Source organism: Pelodiscus sinensis, chromosome 2 (assembly GCF_049634645.1).
Source record: "Pelodiscus sinensis isolate JC-2024 chromosome 2, ASM4963464v1, whole genome shotgun sequence".
Taxonomy (NCBI): domain Eukaryota; kingdom Metazoa; phylum Chordata; order Testudines; family Trionychidae; genus Pelodiscus; species Pelodiscus sinensis.
The window spans coordinates 211,969,568-211,990,214 of record NC_134712.1 but is presented as its reverse complement, the minus strand read 5'-3'; the positions used below and the strand labels follow the sequence as shown (position 1 = coordinate 211,990,214).

General features: G+C 40.5%; 1 protein-coding gene across 1 annotated transcript in view; it reads left to right on the top strand.

Moving 5' to 3' along the window:
- COL1A2 (collagen type I alpha 2 chain) overlaps nucleotides 1-16,700 on the top strand; it is a 53,136-nt gene extending 36,436 nt beyond the window's left edge. The window contains exons 35-52 of the mRNA XM_006114489.4: nucleotides 351-404; nucleotides 515-568; nucleotides 672-779; nucleotides 2,547-2,600; nucleotides 2,695-2,748; nucleotides 4,107-4,268; nucleotides 6,649-6,756; nucleotides 7,846-7,953; nucleotides 10,582-10,635; nucleotides 10,749-10,856; nucleotides 11,036-11,089; nucleotides 11,460-11,567; nucleotides 12,232-12,285; nucleotides 12,432-12,539; nucleotides 13,496-13,742; nucleotides 14,350-14,540; nucleotides 15,303-15,545; nucleotides 16,286-16,700. Coding sequence (XP_006114551.1) covers nucleotides 351-404; nucleotides 515-568; nucleotides 672-779; nucleotides 2,547-2,600; nucleotides 2,695-2,748; nucleotides 4,107-4,268; nucleotides 6,649-6,756; nucleotides 7,846-7,953; nucleotides 10,582-10,635; nucleotides 10,749-10,856; nucleotides 11,036-11,089; nucleotides 11,460-11,567; nucleotides 12,232-12,285; nucleotides 12,432-12,539; nucleotides 13,496-13,742; nucleotides 14,350-14,540; nucleotides 15,303-15,545; nucleotides 16,286-16,432 — 2,016 coding nt within the window. The 3' untranslated portion in view covers nucleotides 16,433-16,700. The remainder of the gene's footprint in view (nucleotides 1-350; nucleotides 405-514; nucleotides 569-671; nucleotides 780-2,546; nucleotides 2,601-2,694; nucleotides 2,749-4,106; nucleotides 4,269-6,648; nucleotides 6,757-7,845; nucleotides 7,954-10,581; nucleotides 10,636-10,748; nucleotides 10,857-11,035; nucleotides 11,090-11,459; nucleotides 11,568-12,231; nucleotides 12,286-12,431; nucleotides 12,540-13,495; nucleotides 13,743-14,349; nucleotides 14,541-15,302; nucleotides 15,546-16,285) is intronic.
- Nucleotides 16,701-20,647: the final 3,947 nt, after the last annotated feature.

Sequence of the window (20,647 nt, the reverse complement as noted above, 5' to 3'; positions counted from 1 at the left end):
AGTTCTGATTGCACTCTTAGCATTCTGGAGGGGAGGGGAGCAGGCAGAGGTGATGGAGGAACACATATCAATCAGCTAATCATTGTTTTGAAATACCCCTGCATTTAATCCTTGAGGACCATTTCAGGAATCATAAAAAAAATGCAACTCAATAGCATTAAGTAGGTGAAAACTAGAGTATTTCTGATCATATGTAGTGGCAGTCTCTTCCCACATGCATGCCTAAGGAAGATGTGGATGTAATTCCCCCATTGATCCAAGGGAAGAACATTTTACCTAGAATACATCTTGGCTCTGATTGCACTCAGAGTGATTACATCATGATGAAAGTAATCTATGGTATATTTTAGGGTGAAGCTGGTCCTGCTGGCCCTGCTGGCCCTGCCGGTGCTCGTGGAACTCCTGTAAGTAGCAACATAGAAAACATTTCCAGGTGCAAAAATGCTACATTCAGAAAATAGCTACTCTAGGGTTGTGACAGCTTTAGTCCTGAGTATTTCTTATCTCCCTCTAGGGTGAACGTGGTGAAGCTGGTCCTGCTGGCTCTGCTGGATTCGCTGGACCTCCTGTAAGTACCAAGTGTATGTTTCACTGTCAAACGCTGCAACATTTTCTTGTTATTTTCCTTTAAAATACATTTTGAACTTTTTTTTTCCTCACTGTATTTTTAGGGTGCCGCTGGCCAAGCTGGTGCTAAAGGCGAACGGGGTCAGAAAGGACCTAAGGGTGAAGTTGGTCCACAGGGTGCTATTGGCCCAGCTGGTTCCAGTGGCCCAGCAGTAAGTAAATTGAATTTACTATTAAAATACACTGATTAAACCAGTGTTTCTCAAGCAGCGGTATGAGTACCCTTAAGAGTACTCGAGAGAAGTCTGGGGGGTACATCAACACAACTGAAATTTGGAGAAAACCGAATTTTTGTTTTAAGTTATACAGCGCTTTATTATTTTTGTACTTTTTACACCCAAAAATTTCATCACCCGCCAGGCTGCCATTAAGTTGTTTAAACAACTGTGTTGCAATGGTAGAAAAAAAATTGCGTGTCTGAAAACTGCAGATACTGGGGGTACTTATAATTTTTTTTAAAGGGCTATTTCATAAAAAAAAAGGTTGAGAAAGAAAGGTTGGATTAAACTATGCATCCTGCACAGCTGGCAATGAGGCTTTGAAATTTGAACTGTTTTGTATTGTTGGCTTCTCTCTGAGATTGATCATTTCAAAACTAAAGTGTTAAACATGGAGGAAAGTGGTGGTTGTAGTTTGCAAGATTTTGTGAGAACTTTGTAATCAGTTTATTTGGGCTCAGATCCTGAATCTGAAACTCAAATGAACTTCCCTCCAATGACTCTGATGTTGCTCCAAAACACTGAAAAATTGAGTTAAAAGCAAAACCGCAAAGAAGTCCAGGTTTCTTAGAAAACTTGAGATCATCAATACACCTGAAGTCAAGTTTCTTGTGCCTTCAGATGATAACTTTTAATAGTCATGATGCAGATTTGTATTAATTTCCCATAACAAAAGCTGTGATAATTCATACAATCTATTTATTTTCCATTTAAAAAATGCACCTATCCAAGACTTTGGGCTGAAGTGTACAGTTTAATTTTTTAACGTACATAGAACAAATTCAGATTTAGCCAGGATCAGTATTAAATTCCTCCTAATATAAGAACTGAAAACCCTACCACAGACACCTCACTTGCTCATGCCCACTCGACTGATTCCTTCCAATAGAAGTTAATAAAATAAATAATTTTTGCAACAGGCCCTGAAGGTCAATACATTAAGGCTTTATTGGATTAAGGAAGGAGATGTCTGTGGGTAAGATCTAGAGTTGAGGATCCCTTACAAATCACATCATAGACAAAATATGTCCTTTAGGGGTTGGACTTTCAGGCTACCTCCCTGTACGTGCTTTTGATGGAACTGTCTTTATGTCCAAGTGACATAATCTCAAATGTCGAAAAGATGCTGAAAATCAGGACCTAGTTTTTTTACTATCCCCATTTTGAAACTTTATGAGAGAAAATTTCTTTATCGGAATATTTAAAGCTTTACCCCTCTGTTTAGAGCAGTATCCTGCCTTGGTCTTACTCATTCTGTACAGAGCTATTGTAATATCCATAAAATACATATATAAGTGCATTCTTCATGCCCTTTGCCAACTAAGCCGCTGCCTTTTTCTTTGGTTTTGGAGTTGGTGGCTGTGCATGTAACATTCAGAAGACAGTCTACATTAAAAAATCTTTCATTTAAATCCTGAAGCTGTTACTCATTTTGAACCCAGTCCTTGCTATGTTGACTTCCATAAACTTACCTGCCTAAGGTATGAGTGAAAGCTAGGCCAGGAATACAGGATTTTTCCCCAGTGTGAGGATATGTACTCTGGTACTGGAGGTGGCAGGACAATCCTGCTTCCATTAAAGTAGATGACAAAACTCCCCTTAACTTCAGTCAGAGCAGGATTGGGACCTTATTCTTTATCTGGAACTTTGAAGGTATTTTGGTCTGGTTCATCATTTTCCCTTTCTTCTCCTCACTTGTAGGGTCCCATTGGTGCTGCAGGCCCCGCTGGTTCTCGCGGTGACGGTGGTCCTCCAGTAAGTCTTTAAGTTTCTGACACTGCCATTTTTCCTTGACATTGAATTGTTGTTCTTTGTGAACTCTCACCTTGACCTTGAGCTTTATTTCTAGGGTGCCACTGGTTTCCCTGGAGCTGCTGGCAGAACTGGTCCTCCCGGCCCTGCTGTAAGTAATTGCTGAAAATACTTTATCAGATGACAGACAGATTGAACCACTTTGGGGCTAATCCTAATCTCAGTCCCATTAATATAAATCCTTGACGTCAGAAGAGTTTCTCCTGAATTGTACAGATGTATCTGATATCAGAGACAGGCCCTTAATTGCTTAGCACCAGGTGTTTAAATATGCTTAGGTTCACATCGTTGCAAATGGATGCCTAGTGGGAATTTCAAAAACTCCCTCATTGGGAGTTAGGTGTCTAGGCCCTTTTGAAAATCCCACTAGGAATCTGTCTACATTTCTAGGTGCCCAAACATCTTTGTAAATTGTGCCTTTTGCGCTAGTTTCTGCCGCTTGTATTCACACAGAGTAGCAAATTACTCTGGGAGAACATAAGAATGGCCATACTGGGTCAGACAAATAGTCCATCCAGCCCAGTATCCTGTCTGCTGACAGTGGCCAATGCCAAAAACCCCAGAGGGAAGGAACAAAACAGGTAATCCTCACGTGATCCCTCCCCTTTCACCCATTTCCAGAGAAATAGAGGCTAGGGGCACCATTTCTACCCATCCTGGCTAATAGCCATGGATTGACCTAACTCCATGAATCTATTAGTTCCATTAAGGGAGCAGTTCCATTAACTTCAGTGGGAGTGTTCCTAGGGTAAGGAAGGCCTCAGCTTGGGAAAATGTGGCAGAAAATCACTTTTGGCCCACATTTTCAAAACTGAAATTCTGCCCTCTTGAAGTGCCCTCAGTTGAGCACCAAAAAATGAAGGGACCCAAAATCATTATTTCCTTTTGAAAATTTGGACCCTTATTTTTTCCTCATCCAAAGCTTTTTTTTAGGATTCAGTATGTCATCAAATGTCACATACAGAGGTTGGCAGTCTCATCATGAAGGTGCTTCCAAGACCTCTCCCCTCCTTGTCTGGCATTCCTGTATTTAATTATGCTGGATAGGACAGAGTTAAGTGCAGCTCAAAGGTGTCCAGCCAGACTAGAAGACAAAAATACCCCGTTATTAACATTATTGTAATCCAATTTATAATCACAGACACTAAGCTCAGAACCAAGACTGTAGTTTATTCTAGGCCAAATTGTACCACTCTTATTCATGCTGCTGCTGGGTTCTGTTCCACTGATTTCAGACATGCATGGCAAGCAAGGGAGGGAAAAGGAAGAACTTCTTCCTTTTCTAATAAAAGTGAGATCCCTTTAAGTGTCTTTGAGGATCTGGGCCTAAATCACTAATAAACTATTGCTGAGTGCCTTTTTTGTTCCACTGAGTTTGGTTTCATTGAGATATGATGAATAATCTCTGTCTCGGCAAGATCATGAACTAATGTTTGTATTTAATCCTAGGGTATCACCGGTCCTCCTGGTCCTCCTGGCCCATCTGGCAAAGATGGTCCTAGAGGCCCACGTGGTGACACTGGTCCAGTTGGTCGTCCTGGTGAACAAGGTATTGTTGGCCCACCTGGTTTCTCAGGTGAGAAAGGTCCATCTGGAGAGCCTGGTACTGCCGTAAGTGACATAACATCTCTTCTCATTGCTAAATGCTGTTTGTAATGTATATATTACACATTCCAGCATAGGTACTGTGCTTTAGCAGTTTTCTCTTGTAGCCTCTACCTGTCAAAGTGCATGTTTCTGTTTGACTATGTCCCTAAATCCCACAGAAGTCAATGAGATTTAAGCACACACTTTAAAGGAAGTGCATGCTTAAGTGCCTAGTTGAATAGAAGCTGTGGAAGGCAAAGTGCATTGTAAGCTCTCTGAGTCAGCTTCTGCTATATTTACTCCTGCTGAGTAGCATATTAGTCTGAGAACAGCCTTCTGAGGCCAGTGGCAATATTTGCAGAGGAATGTACTAGTCAGTATGGGTGTGTCTAGACTACATGCCTCCGTCGACGGAGGCATGTAGATTAGACAGATCGGCATAGGGAAATGAAGCCATGATTTAAATGATCGCGGCTTCATTTAAATTTAAATGGCTGCCCCGCTCTGCCTGCGCCGATCAACAAAGGCTTCCTTGTGACCGCGGCACATCCAGACTGCCCCGATCTGCTGACAAACAGCTGATCAGCTGTTTGTCAGCAGAGCGGGGCAGCCATTTAAATTTAACTGAAGCCGCGATTATTTAAGCCGCAGCTTCATTTCCCTTTTTCGAATAAACTAATCTACATGCCTCCATCGACGGAGGCATGTAGTTTAGACGTGCCCTCTGAGTAAAAATGGCAGAATTTGGTCTTCTGCCATTAAGCTGTGGGGCAAGCATATTGCTTTTCCACAAAATAAAAGACCAAAGATGATACTAAGGAAGGCATTGTGATTGTTTGACAATTTCAGGTCACTTATGCATCAGAATCCCTAATAAGTGGAAGAGGTCTAAGTAATCTAAACTATAGGTTTAAAATAGTATAAAAACAACACAGGGTCACCAACAGAGTGAGAGGCTAAAGGGGCAACTGACCTGGGGCCCAGCAATTTAAAAGGGCCCTGGGATCTACCACTATCGTAGCAGCAGCTGGAGCTCCAGGCCCTTTAAATCGCCAATGGATCCTGGGGTGGTACACATCAGACAGCACTGAGGAACTGGCTGAGGATGCTAATCCCAGCCCTGTCCCTTCCAGCCAAGGCCCTGCCCCTTCCAGAGGTCTGGACACACCAATTGCCCACCTTGCCCAGAGCCCAGTGAAGTCTGTCAGCAACTCAACGGCGCCGTTTTGGGACAGTACTTGCATTTTGTGCATGCCTCTCATACCTAGCTGGTGAGCTCCCTTCACCAGCTAGGTGTGAGAGGCATGCACGGAATGCAAGCATCTTCCCCTCACTCCCTGATAGTCTGCGGAATGGGATGAAAAGCAAACTGTGTCCCAGAGCACATGGCTGCCGTCCCCCGTACCCTACCAAAATGGTAGCCTTGAAGCAGCCCTGCAACAACAAAATTGATCAGCACTCTTCCATTTTCACTCTCAGATTACTAGTATTGCAAAGGCCAAAATGATATTTTGCAGTTCTAGAGCACAAGCTACAGGGTTTCCCCCCCCATGATCTATTTAATTTATAGCAAATGGTTTGTGCATATGTCTGAAAATAAAGCTAATGAAAATGGGGTAGCTAATCTTTATGCATCACACTTTAAAATGTCCCCCTTATTTATTCAGATTAAATATTTGTAGAACATTTCTGACAAAGAACATCTAATTAAAAATATTGAATAAATGTCATTCATAGGCCTGATTCACCACTACATTACACCTAGCATTATCATTTGCACCTGATTTAATAACATTTTAAACTTACATTGCATAGGCATAAATGAACAGAGGCCCTAGGTGGCTATTGTTGGATCAGACTAGTTCACCACTTCACAGTTTCAGCAACGTAAAAGAGTACAGCAAAGGACTCTCAACAGCAGAGTATACGTTCACATTGGTATCTTTAAACCTTTTCAAAGATTAGAAGATCAGTTTTTATACTATAGTGTCTCATAAAATAGATGTATACTTTCACTGTACTGAAAAAAATCATGTCTTTGCAAATACATGAGATATTACAAGGGCTCAGCAGAAACATAGAGAAAAATTAATTTTTTACCAGCAGAACTTTTCATTGACCAATATTTTGTTGGAAAAGTTTTGAACAGTTGTATATACTAGAGACCTTAATTTTGAAAGTTAATGCACAATACAGGCTATCCAACTTCTCTTGTTTAGAAACTATTGCTGAGAGCTATGTGGTGTGATTCCTCCAAAAGCATTTTGGTACAAATATGGGATCATATCAAATTGCAAAAAATTAATGTTGGTAAAAATCCATTCAGATTTGCAATGATAATGCAAAGCACCTTTTTTCGTAGACAAGGACTATAACATTTAATGTGATCTTCCTCCTTCCTCAGGGTCCTCCTGGTACCCCAGGACCTCAGGGTATTCTTGGTCCTGTTGGTATCCTTGGTCTGCCTGGCTCTCGGGGAGAACGTGGTCTTCCAGGCATTTCTGGAGCAACAGTGAGTCTGTGACATCAGTTATATTTTTTTTATCAGACAACTTCAGGGATAAAATTGACATTTGCTTTAATCCAGGACATATAGCACCAGATTCTGATTAGTTACCCAGTTGCAGACCAAGAATAATTACATTGATATCAATGGAGTCACAACAATGTAAAATTGGTATGAGATTAAAAAGTGGCTCACTATGTTTAGTGCTTGCTTCAAAGAAATAGCAAGATTGATTTTGAGATTTAGGATTTAAAGTATAGTAGAACCTCACTAATTCTGACTACTATGCTAATTTGTAAATCCCTTCCCTTAATTTGTATCCCCCCAAAAATTCCTTCTTACATTTAATATACATTATCCTCCATTCTTTTTCATCTGAGTGTTTATTTTCCCATTAATTGCATTGCACAGTAATTGGAAATTGATTTCTCCATCTTTAATGTCTATTAATGAGGTTCTCTTCTACTTTGTATCCCATGAGCTAAACCAAGTCAGTTGCACACTTATGAATTAAAATGTTCTTTAGATGACACACAGATGCTCATGTCACACATCTGCCTTCGTCAAGATCTTAGAGAGACAAGGTGGGTGAGGTAATATCTTTTATCGGACCAGTTTCTGTTTTGGGGAGAGAGAGTTTTTCAAGCACATGCCAAGATTTTCCAAGTGGCAACAGTCTAGGTCCACATTCAGAAATCCAGCTGCAAAGTTGTGTCTCTCTTGCATGTTAGACACACACACAGAGACACACACACACACAATATTGTGGTTTGGAAATCAGGAACTAATTTATACCTAACCTCAGTGCTTCTCCTTGTGAAAACCTGTCCCAATATTTGTAATATTAATTTTTCACTATAAAGTTTTTGTTTCCCACAGTGGCTGGGGAAAGGAGAAGGCCCAAAGCATGAAGTAAAGACTGTTTTGGGTTTTGTTTTGGTTTTTTTTTAGTCAGATGGGCATACTAGTTCTTCCTAATTCTGCTTTTAAAGAGATAGTTTTATATGGATGCAGTAGAAATAAATATTTAGTTGCTCTGAAGTTGGTATGTGAAATGCAATACAGTGCAGTGTACTATTCTTGTTCCCTTACTAGGGTGAGCCAGGCCCAGTAGGTATGTTTGGTCCTGCTGGTTCACGTGGTCCCTCTGGTTCTGCTGGTGCTCCTGGTCAGAATGGTCCCGCTGGTGAAGCTGGCCGTGATGTAAGCTACATTTTGTATTGTTTGTGGGGGGTTTTGCGGGGGGGGGGGGAGGGGAGGAGGAGGGTAGTTCAGAATAATGGAAAACATATGTGGGAAAACAGGACATTGCTGGGGAAAATTCTGCTAACAAGATTACATTGTAGAGTTTTAGGGGCAGATTAAAGAAGATCCTTGGGAATCCAGGCCCCACACCAGAAGGGTCCTAGATGAGTCCTAATCAAAATGGGACAGCAGCCACCTTCCTTCATTTCCTATGCTGCAAGCTCTTCCAGGCAGAGATTGTGTCAGAGTAGGGCCTTGATCCTGACTGGCACTTCTGAGTACTATGACAATATAAGTCAAATGAAGTAGTCACAAGTGGGAGGAAATAAGAGTCCATTAGAAAAGTTGAGAAGTATAATCTGTTCTGCGGATAGAGGACTGGGATAGAAGGAAGAATTTATCTGGGAGGCTGGATAATTTTTTAAGTACTCAGACCCAAATATCATTTAGATTGAATTCACCTCTGCTACATTTGTATCTCTTGTAGTGAAATGTAAAAACACCATTTATTGGAAAATGCAATACTCAGAATCCTAAAAACAAAGGCTTACTTTTAAATTGAAAGCCAGTTTGAAAGGCCTTAAATTAAGCACATAATTCAAGATTTCAGAATGTAAGCTGTTCATAATCATACCACATGTGGATGTTTTCAGCACTACCACATTAAAAATAATAATGAAAACAATAGGAGTTAACTGCATGATGTCTCCCAATGTGCTTGAATTGATGGGGAAAGAGCCCATAACAGGTTTGGATCTCAAAATCTAAAAAGACATGTGCAGTCTAAAAACATTAAGGAGCAAACTGTGGCAGCTTCTTCTTGCACAATACTACGGGGTGTGCAGGGGAGGCATCTGTTCTAGCCATTAGGCTAGAGCTAACTGCTCCCCCAATGTTCTGGCCCCGCTCTGCAGGCTGGAAGGAAGGGCAGTGGTTCCACCCCCTCTGTCCTCTTCCCTGGGAAGGAAACCCTTTGTCCAATGATGCTGTGAGCAAGGCATCTTGCCCAGCCATACAGCAGCCATGCACAACTTTGCTCTATGTGTAGGACCCTACCAAGTTCACAGCAATGCAAAATGCTTCATGGACTGTGAAACCTGGCGTCCTTCTGTGAAATTTGGCCTTTTGTGTGCTTTTACCCTATGCTACACAGATTTTATGGGGGAGATCAGCGTTTCTTAAATTGGGGGTGTTTACCCAAATGGGGGATCACAAGGTTCTCTTGGGAGGGTCACGGTATTGCCACCCTTACTTCTGCACTACCTTCAGAGTTGGGCAACCGGAGAGCAGTGGTTACTAGATTCGCCAGGTGCCCGGCTCTGAATGCTGCACCTACCCAGCAGCAGTGCAGAAGTAAAGGTGGCAATACCATACCCATGTCACCCTTATTGCTGTGCTACTGCTGGTGGTAGCTCTGCCTTCAGAGCTGATCTCCCAGCCAACAGCCGGTGCTCTCCAGCTGCCCAGCTCTGAAGACAGCGTTGCTGCCAACAGCATCATAGAACTAATGGTAGCAGTGCTGCAACTCCCCCTACCTTAAAATAATCTGCTGACCCTCACACAACTCCTTTTTGGGCTAGGACCTACAATTATAACACTGAACTTTCAGATTTAAATATTTGAAATCATGAAATTTATCATTTTTTAAATCCTATGACCATGACATTAACCAAAATGGACCATGAATTTGGTAAAGCCCTACCTATGGAGGAGTAAAAATAAAGTATAAATAAGTTATTTGAACCCCTATAATTGTAGAATAAAACCTTCAATTGGTACACACTGGTGAAATGTAATGGATAAGTTTAAGCAATGCCTTGGGTTATTGGATGCTCACAGGAACACAATTAATTAAGAAATCATTCACTTTATTTCATTAATTTCTGTAAACATAAATAACGTCTGTGCCCTGTGATATTCATATTAAGAGGAGAGTCACTGGTTAAGCATCCATAACATCAGGAAAGCAGCTGAAATCAACCAAAAGATCACAGAGAAAGAAATTTATACTTGCTAATACAAGTTGGTACCGATGGTGTTCCACAAATAGAATAATTGGGCCATGAATCTATTTATTGTATCCAGTGTAATGCATAATATTAATTTTTCTCCCACCACTGCCTACCTACGCTGCACCACTGGAACTTTTTTCAAATAAGCAGTGTGCCCTTTGCTAGAGTATCTATTAAGTGAACATTACTGTTATTATTACTGATAATATTAAATTATCATTTAAAAGATAATTTTAAAGGATGGTGGTGATAAACAATTTTCTTCTGCTACTGAATCTGGCCCCTGCCTTCTGAAATATTTGAAATCCATCCCATCTTTCCTATGACTTGAGCAAATTTTAAGTATTTGAGAATGACCTTTATACGACAGGTAAAATTGTAAAATTTGTCAGTATTGAGACAGAAAATAGTTAGCAAATATTATATGTGAGGTTTCCTTGTAGGGTTGTTTGTCAAGGTTTGTGCGGTCTTTTTTTAAAATGCCTGATTAGTTTGAAATTCACAAGGGCCTGCAAATGAATGCACAGCTCTGTGTTGATATTAGAGCAACTGGTTTCTTATGCTGTTTTAACAGGGCAATCCCGGTCATGATGGCCCTCCAGGTCGTGATGGCGTTCCTGGTTTCAAGGTAAGCTTTTTCTTTCCTTTGTTTCATACTTGTGACAGAAATGTGTCAATCCTTATAGGAAGCTAGTATTAATACATTGTCTGCTTCTTCCTCTCTTCTTCCCTTGTTGTTAGGGTGAGCGCGGTTATCCTGGTAGCACTGGTCCCGCTGGTGCTGCTGGTGCTCCTGGTCCTCAGGGTTCAGTTGGTCCTTCTGGCAAGCCTGGAAATCGTGGTGAAACCGTAAGATAAAACTTTAAATTCTCATGTTACTTCAAACTCTTGCTAATACATAACATAGCTATTAACCATGGGACACTTACTGCTCATTTGTCCTGGCAACAAATAGATGCACAGGGCACTGGGCATTTCCATTAATACAATGTGTAATAGCTTATACATACTCTGTATGTATGTTTCAGGGTCCTGTTGGTGTTACTGGTTCCGTTGGTCCTGCTGGTGCAAGAGGTCTTGCTGTACGTATATTTTTTTATAACTCCCTGGGGAAAAGTTTAAGTAAGAAATGAAAATGTATGCTTCCTTGCTAATTAAGGACCCAATCTTAGACCACACAGAGAGCACTGAGAGGCATGTTATGGATTTTAAAATATTTACATATCTAGAATTGTTAAAATCTACCTCTAGCTCTCCCTCCTATGGGACTGACACACTCTCCCCTTGAGTGGATTCCACATGTATTAACAGAGTCTATGTGCACGTTTCAAGAGGAGAATATGACATACTGTAGGCTACTCGTGATTCATTTTCTTGTTGTCTAGAAAATGTTTTAAAATATTCAATTTTGTATTTCTGTTTTTCTTCATTTGATGCGTTTTTCTTCTCCAGGGCCCACAAGGTCCACGTGGTGAGAAGGGTGTGCCAGGTGATAAAGGACCTAGAGGCATGCCTGGTTTTAAGGGACACAATGGACTGCAGGGTCTGCCCGGTATTGCTGTGAGTAAACATATACAGTATAATCATTTAGAATGCAGAGCACAAAGGAAATAAATAAATTACCACAACATGTAAAAATTAATATGTGCAAGTCTGTAGAATGACTCTGCCCCACAAACCTTTCAAAGGTGATGATACAGGACTAGATAGGTTAGTGATTGTTGCCATCCAGATAGAATGTCAAATTCTTAAAAGTTTACTAAAACTATTTCTATGAATGTCATAATGCACATCTGAACATAGACACAATTTTAGAGATTGGTATTGAAATTTGGACAACATTATATGGAAAAGCATTTTCATTGCTATAATTCAGTGTTTACTCATTTCTGTTATATTATAATACAGTAGAACAGACAAAGGGAAAATCATCATATAGATTACATTTGCTTTAAAAATGCAACATTCCATGTTTATGTATATAGAGGAATGTTATTGTCCTAATACATCTTCCTTAGATTCCAGTTGACTTTATGGTGCCTTTCCCACTCCATGCCCCCAAGAACTATTTTAACTCTGATTGTACAGTACTTCACTAAGGAGACAGGGTTAAACACCAGCTCCAATTTTCAGAAGCTTTGTGGCGTAGATAACTAGTATTATATTAATATAATTCTGTATAAGTATTTTTAATCCTGGTGGGTTTTTTTCTTTTTTCCAATAGGGCCACCACGGAGAACAAGGTCCTTCTGGTTCCACTGGCCCTGCTGGTCCAAGGGTATGGGATTTTAAGTGAATACTCTCTATTAATTTGGAATATAGACAGGGCAAATAGCCCTCTCCAATGCCTGTGATTTTTTTAAAATATATTCCCATTTCTCTTGGATTATTTACCTCCATTAAGAAGTTATTGTTCTGTTGTAGGGTCCTGCTGGTCCTTCTGGTCCCCATGGTAAAGATGGTCGCAATGGACTTCCTGGTCCTATTGGACCTGCTGGTGTGCGTGGTTCTCAGGGCAGCCAAGGTCCTTCTGTAAGTTTGACTTTTTTTTTTTTTTGATAAATTAAGGGCACGGGATGAAAGCATCACTTAATAGCCCAAGCAGTTTGGAGGGAAGGGTTAAGAAGAGGAAATGAAATTTCTAAGTTTCATTTTTCTTTAACAGGAGCAAACATTTTTATTTCACATTCTAACATACTTCCCTAACAATTAACATTTGTTACAGGATAGCATTAAAGTCAAAACAGTGCAACTGCCTATGGGGTACTAGGGACAAAAACACAGAAATAGGATTCTGGAGTGCTGAATTTTAGTGTGGTTCTGTCATTGACATGTTTTTTAAACTTGGGTTCATCACTTAATCTTTCATGCCACTGTTTCCCCAGTTGTAAAATAAAGATAACTATATTGGTCTTAATTTGGAAAGCACTTTGAAAGCCTCAGATTAAAATTGCTGTGAATATATTAATAAATAATACTAATTAATTATAATTATGATTTATATTATATTATATATAATAATTATTAGTTATTTATTATTACTTCATGGTCCGACTATATGACAGTCCTCATATTTCTGGTGTGTCATTCAACCATTCAAATTAAATAGTCATGTAAATTAAATATAGAGCTAAGATGAGAAAACAATCTGTTTTTCATTTAAATTCTCTCTTTAAATGAGAATATGTACTTTACAGCTAATTACAGACTCCTTATTCAAGTTGATGAGTGCTTACTGCTTTTAGCCAGTAGTACATACACACAGAAGATGCAATGGCCCTAAATCTTGCATCTGTTACCCATTTACTATGCAGTATCCCTCACAAAGCAGTTTGCTAACAGCTATTTGAAACTGGAGCTGAGGATCCTATGCCTTAGGATAGGGCTATTCACACAAGTAAGTAATTGGGTATAGCATGCACATCAGTGCAGTTCCCAGACTTTTATGTAATGGAATGCTCTGTTCTTCTAACTTTGAAACTCTCTAGGGTCCACCTGGTCCACCTGGTCACCCTGGCCCCCCTGGTCCCAATGGTGGTGGATACGAAATTGGCTATGATGCTGAATACTACCGGGCTGATCAACCATCTCTCAGACCTAAGGACTACGAAGTTGATGCCACTCTGAAATCACTGAACAACCAAATTGAGACCCTCCTGACTCCAGAAGGCTCCCGGAAGAACCCAGCCCGCACCTGCCGTGACTTAAGACTCAGCCATCCAGAATGGACAAGTGGTATGTTAATGCTAGATAGGTGCCTTTTCTGGTTCACTGGCTGTATTCAGCTTAACATCTTTCTTTCCATGTCCTGATTGGCTATTGCCTGGTAGCAGCAGTTTTATTCTTTAAAGAGACATTTACCCCTACGGTGTGGGCCACCACAAGGCATATACACCCCTTCAAGTCTTTCTCAAGCCCAGTTACTGGTATTGAAGTGGTGTATAGTGCTTGTGCTGGCCTTTGGGCTGACCTCTGGATAGGAAGTAGATATTAATTAATAAATCACCAATGAAGCAACAGCTCATACCTCTACTAACAGTACAATTATACAAGCTTATCCTGAAGAGTTTCTCTTCATTTTCACTGTGCTGCAATCCCCAACACAAAATCAATATGATAATTATATATGCTCAGCTTTTGAAAATAATGCACTGTTACCTATTAGCAGTGTTTAAATTCAAATAACTTGTGGGTTGCAAGCTATCACCATGATACTCTATCCAATATATGTTGTAAATACTGTCTCTTTGGGGACTTCTGCCATGGTCATTACCATAGTAACTGAGTGCCAGGATGAGGCTGATTGCATTGTTACTCACCAGTTTGGGTTTTTCAATGACAGGTTTCTACTGGATTGATCCCAACCAAGGATGTATCATGGATGCCATCAGAGTGTATTGTGACTTCTCCACCAGTGAGACTTGCATCCACGCTACTCCAGAAAGCATCCCCACTAAGAACTGGTATGTCAGCAGGCACCCCAGAGACAAGAAGCACGTGTGGTTTGGTGAAACTATCAATGGTGGCACACAGGTAAGTAGCCAAACAGTGCAAACTTCAGTTAGTTTGTCTCTATAGTGCTGTCTAAAGAGGTGCCTGCACAGTGACCCTTTTCAAGATTAATAAATACTAATAAGAACTCTCTCTTAATAGGGGGAGAGGAGGCAATACACTGGCCTTTCATTTTTAGAGAGCAGAATTCAAATTTTGGTTTTGGTCACAAGTGCAAAATGGGTTTGTTGTAATTGTCCTAGCTTCCCTTTAGGAACATCACACAATCACAACACAGTTTATCACAACTTAACAAGTTCACTAGTTACTACTCAGGGGAAGCCTGGGATTGGCATATCAGGAATGTTGCAAGTCAGAATGGGGAATACAGGCTCTGAATAGGAATACATATCAAAAATCCATGCAGGTCTTTTCTTCCTTTTTTGAAAACTTCATAATTTACTGTCCATTTACCTTTAACGTGTTGTTCTCACTTATATTGGACACCATAACTCTTTGCTTTGCCATAATCAAAAGAGGAGACATGCACACCAGAGCAGATACATAAGCCCCAACTATAAATCATTCAATCTGTCCAGTTACATAGATCTAATTAGGTTATTTTTCCAACAGAATTGTTTGGTCTTGTGAAATCTCAAAGTAGCCATGCTAATGATCCCCTGTATTCCATTATTTGATTTTCCTGTAGCTTCCCCTGTTCACTTCAGACTTCCCCATACTGTGAGGATATCCTGTTCTAGACTAACAGATATCTGATTTCGCGCTCTTGCCTCCTGTTTTTAGTTTGAATACAATGAGGAAGGTGTGACCTCCAAGGACATGGCCACCCAACTTGCCTTCATGCGTCTGCTGGCCAACCATGCCTCCCAGAACATCACCTACCACTGCAAGAACAGCATCGCATACATGGATGAGGAAACTGGCAACCTTAAAAAGGCTGTTATACTGCAGGGATCCAATGATGTTGAACTACGAGCAGAGGGCAACAGCAGGTTCACTTTCAGTGTTCTTGAGGATGGCTGCTCTGTAAGTACTACTACTGCACCGTTTACTGTTTAATGTAGTGGCAGAGTGGGATATTAATATGGAGCTAAATTACCAGTTTCCTCTGCAGAACATTAGTCATTAATGTTCATATTGTGTCAAATATAGATAGCAACTAGTGCTGAATCCTACTGCATCTCAACATGTGTGTGCAGGCCAAAGCAGAGAAATATCACTCTTTCACTGTACAGGGTTAGGAAGAAGGTAGAAAGCACATTCTAGGCATTTTGCATCTCTAAATACCAGAAAAAGCTGCATGCATCTGACTAAGCCAGAACAGAGAAAATGAAGTGCAAACTGGTGAAGTGGCAAAAGTCCAACAGGCAGCAGATCCAGTAGTCCAAAATCCTATGTCTGCTATTCCTCCATAGCCTGCCTAGCTGCTTGACAACAACTCCATACTATCTGCTTCAGGCAAGAGCTGAGAATCATGTTCTTCACCCCTATGACTGTGGTAGTGTACTCTGTCTGAGGATTTCATCCCTAGTGCATATATTATTGTATTAAAGACACAACACAAAATCTGCTACTCTTGCTGGTCAGATAGCTGTTATTTTAAGTAAAAAAGATTAAAATGAATATGTTTCTTATGAGAAAGTTCTGAATAGTTAGGCATCTAATAGAAGATCTGTGCTAGCAAAATTAGTTGCAACAGTTTGAAATGTGGGTACCATAAATAGCACAATAGCACTCTTCTCACTATCACTATTATTATCTTACAGAGAAAGACCAATGAATGGGGCAAAACAATAATTGAATACAGAACGAATAAGCCATCTCGCTTGCCCATCCTTGACATTGCACCTTTGGACATTGGTGGCGTTGACCAAGAATTCGGTGTGGACATTGGCCCAGTCTGTTTCAAATAAATGAACTCAAACTAACTTAAAACCAAAAAAAAAAAATCTCTCTTTGCCATTTCTTTTTTTATACTGAAAGCTGACTCCTTCCATTTCTTCTGTACATCTACTTGCTTAAACTCTGGGCAAAAGAGAAGGAGAAGGATTGATTGGAGCGTTGTGCAATGCAATTTAATACAGCCCCAAAAGGACTCAGAAGTCTTTCAAGATTTTAACACCTTGTTTTGGGAAATGTCAGCCTTTGTAAAAAAACAAAATAAAAAATCATGAAAGTTTGCACCACTTGTGGCCTTTGAATATCTTCCACAGAGGAAGTTTAAAACCACAACTTCCAAAGGTTTAAACTACCTCATACACTTAAAGCCAAGTGTGATCCACATCCAGAGTAGGTACTTCTGCATATGACCTGAGGTGCTTTTAGTTCCATTCATAATCCAAAAGGTGCTAATTTCAGTATGATTGAAGATCTTTCCAATACTTGAACTTTGATGGTGCTAGCAGCATTTGAAATACCACTTTTCTGTATTAAGTTGTATTGTTTCTTTGAAATCTGTCTCAAAGCTTTAGTCAGAATGTCCCATCTTACCCCCAGATTAAGCACGTGGATCATTTCTCCTCCATTCCCCATCTTCGTCCTCTTCCTCCAAATTCAGGTGCTCATGCTTTTAAACTTCATTTTCATCCTCCACGATGGGTAAAAAGACATCATTTCTCAAAAAAATGTACCTATTTTGTATATGTGAGATGTTTAAATAAATTGTGAAAAAATTGAAATAAAGCATGTCCAGTGTTCCAAAAGAAAATATTGAATGAGTAAAGTTCCTTGCTTAAATGCATCAGTATATATATATGTACCCAGTGCATGCATTATTAACAACCTGACTTCTATAAGCAAATAATAAAAATAAAAAAAGAGCAAGATACAGCACTTCTGCTAAAATATCTGGCTATATCGAGTCCCATATTTGGTTGCTCTGACTTACTTGTTTGCTAAATACATAGAAACAGTCATTGAAAGCCTGCCTGAGTACAGTTAATAGTGTAGCAATAATACAATGTAATGCATTAAGCACCAACTAGTACTCATCTTTTTCTATAAACTTGATATAGCCCAGGTCCTTTGCTAAATCTTGGATTAAATTAGTTATACAAGAATGGAAATATACAATCAAATCAAACATTAAATCTAAAAAAATACTATATTTTCTTTATTCCAGATAGCAAATACCTAACTGTGGGATCATTCGTACCTGATAACATCCCCATTCAACTGTGAATTGTCATTTTAAATTCACTTCTCTTTAATCTCTCTGCGCGCGCACACACACACACACACACACACACACACACACACACTTTTTTCTGCTCTTTCTGGCATTTAAACTAATCAGTGAGGAAGTTGCCTTTCCCTTTCTGAACTAAGCATGCAATATTCTTGCATAGTTTCATTTGTCTTCTTGTTTATTGCAATGAAATATTTGTTTTCTGTATTCCAAGACCATATGGAAATAGTTTGTCTACTCAGTTTTTTAGTTCAGTATCTCTGCTTTGTAAAATCTACAGACAATTCAGCCGCACAAAGTTGCATACTGTTACACTGTTGACAACAGAAATGCTGGATTATTTCTTTTTGTTAAAATATTACAGAGATTGTGGCCAACTGCCACCTGATGTAGAATGGGTGTACAAAAGCAGGGAGGGAGCCTAGCCTCTTGCCCACCCTCTACATCCAATAGCAGCATCAAGATAGGACTCTTGCTAAGCACTGATCAGGGAAAAAGACAGAGACCCAATTACCCTGATTCCAGAGGGCCAGTGTGTCCTGGCTGGGGACAAGCTGTTGAATCTGCTAATAGTAGCAGCTATGTCCTTGAATACATATGTAGAAATCTAACCAGGAAACTATTAAAAAAGTGTCCTTGATTACTAGAAGGGTGTTTTGATAAGCACTAACAGAACCCTCAGCACTATACAAAGCATGGGAGATGCTACAGTCCCTAACCAAAGAATTTACTATCTTAAGCAGACAGAACAAACCTGCAGGGAGATCCAGAGAAAGGTCCCATCTGAGAGCTCTTTAAATTATTATTATTATTATGTAGGTAATAGGTATGTGGTACTTTTGTGACATAGCTGGACTGAAATTCTGACTGGATTAGCATTTCTGGGTGTCTGAAATTAGGATGGAGTTCTAGAGACAGCAGTACGGAGCACATAAAGACAGCCAGAGAAGACAAAGCAAGTGGTACGACGGGCTTTGCTAATAGATATCTTATGAAGATTTGCAGAAGGTTTACAAAACAAAACTCTGTATAATCAGAGTAGAAGGACCATCAGCGAAGTGAGATGCCACTCCAAACAATGTCAAGTCTAAAGAGAGCTCAAACTAGAGCCAGAGGGTGGAGGGCGAACCCACAGGTTGATAAAAAGAAAACCAAAAAACCCTTCCAGCATTATTCCCGGAGAGCTGATTACGACCAAAGTCCCAAGTTTCAAAATGTGCCCTTTGTCTACATAGACATTTTATATGTCTATAAAGGAAGTCCAAGTTCAGGCCTCTGAAATTAGGGCCCTTTGAGAATAAAGCGTCACTGTCAATTTGAACTCTAATCACTTTTTTAAATAAAATACATAATTTCAGGTAGTAGGCCTGCCCCTCGACTGTTCCCCTCCTCTCCAACATTTTCTCATTTTAGTTCTATAATCATCCTGTCCTATTTTTTTAATTTCTTGCCCCTTATTGCTCCATGAAATACAGTCTTTAAAACTTCAGATGCTTTGGTGCTCATCTGGGTCAATTTAGAGGCCAATTAGTTTCTACAACAATAGAATTAAAAGGGCCTCAATAGAGTATAAAAAATTCCCCATGTATAAATGCCCCTATGTGTGTCTAAGCGCCTCCAGCAAACCTTAGAGTGGCTGCAAAGGTGGCTGGAAGAACTCTGGCTCTATTCATCTTCTTAGTGTTTTGGGGAAGAAAACAACACTGGCTCAGTGATCCGAGATTTCCAAAGTGAACTAAGGAAGTTGGGTGCCCAGTTTATAATATATGTGAAATTATAGTCTAGGTATATAATTGTTTATCTGGTTCAGGAACAAGTTAGTTTCTTGCTACTCCCCAGATATTAAGGAGGGGGACAGCATTAGTCCTACCCCTACTTGGGGTTCCTAAAGTTGAGTTCCTTAAACCAAATCTAGTTATTTCTTAGCTTCTCAGAAGTTATCTGCGTGTGGCAAGTGAGAGTACTCCCCCCCCCCACACACATCCATGTTCCTATTATCTTATTAAACTAAAACAACCTTGAATGCACTCATAATGCATCCCTCTGTACTTCTCCCTTTCTCCGACTGTTGTAAAAGTGAAATGTGAAGTGGGTAGGGGATTCTGCCTCAGGGTACGTCTACACTACAGCGCTAATTCGAACTAACTTAGTTCGAATTAGTTAATTCGAACTAAGCTAATTCGAACTAACGCATCTAGAACTAACAACTAGTTCGAATTAGCATTTTGCTAATTCGAACTAGCGTGTCCACATTAAGTGGACCCTGAAGCGGGGTTAAGGATGGCCGGAAGCAGTGCCGGCAGGGCATCAGAGGAGCACTTAGAGCGTGGAGCAGCTGCCTCAGGCTGCCGAGGGCTGTGCTTAAAGGGTCCCGAACCCCACTCCAGACAGACAGTTCTCAGGGGTGCCCCGCTTGCAAAGCAGTCCTGGCTTGAAGTGCCCTGAGTGCCCACACTGGGCACATCACAGCACTCGGCCATCAGACCGGCTGCACTTGCTGCAGGCTGCCATCTGGGGAGAGGGAGCAATTGGGGGGCTGCACGAGAGCTTCCACACCCAGAAGCCCGCAGAGCCAGCCCAGTCCTCCCCATCGGGGGCTCGTGCCCCATTCCTCCCTCACCTCCTTCCACTTACCCATCCCTAGCCCCTCTTCTTGATGTACAAAATAAAGATAACGTGTCTTCCAAAATGGAATCTGTCTTTATTGAACAAAACTGGGGGAGACTGGGAAAAGGAGGTGGGAGAGGGGAAGAGAGAGGCTGGGAGAGGGGAGGGCAACTAAAATGATCAGGGGTTGGGAACAGGTCCCATATGAAGAGAGGCTAAAGAGACGGACTTTTCAGCTTAGAAAAGAGGAGACGGAGGGGGGACAGGATAGAGGTCTCTAAAAGCAGGAGTTGGGTGGAGACGGTGCATACAGAAAAGTTCCCATAAAGAAGGA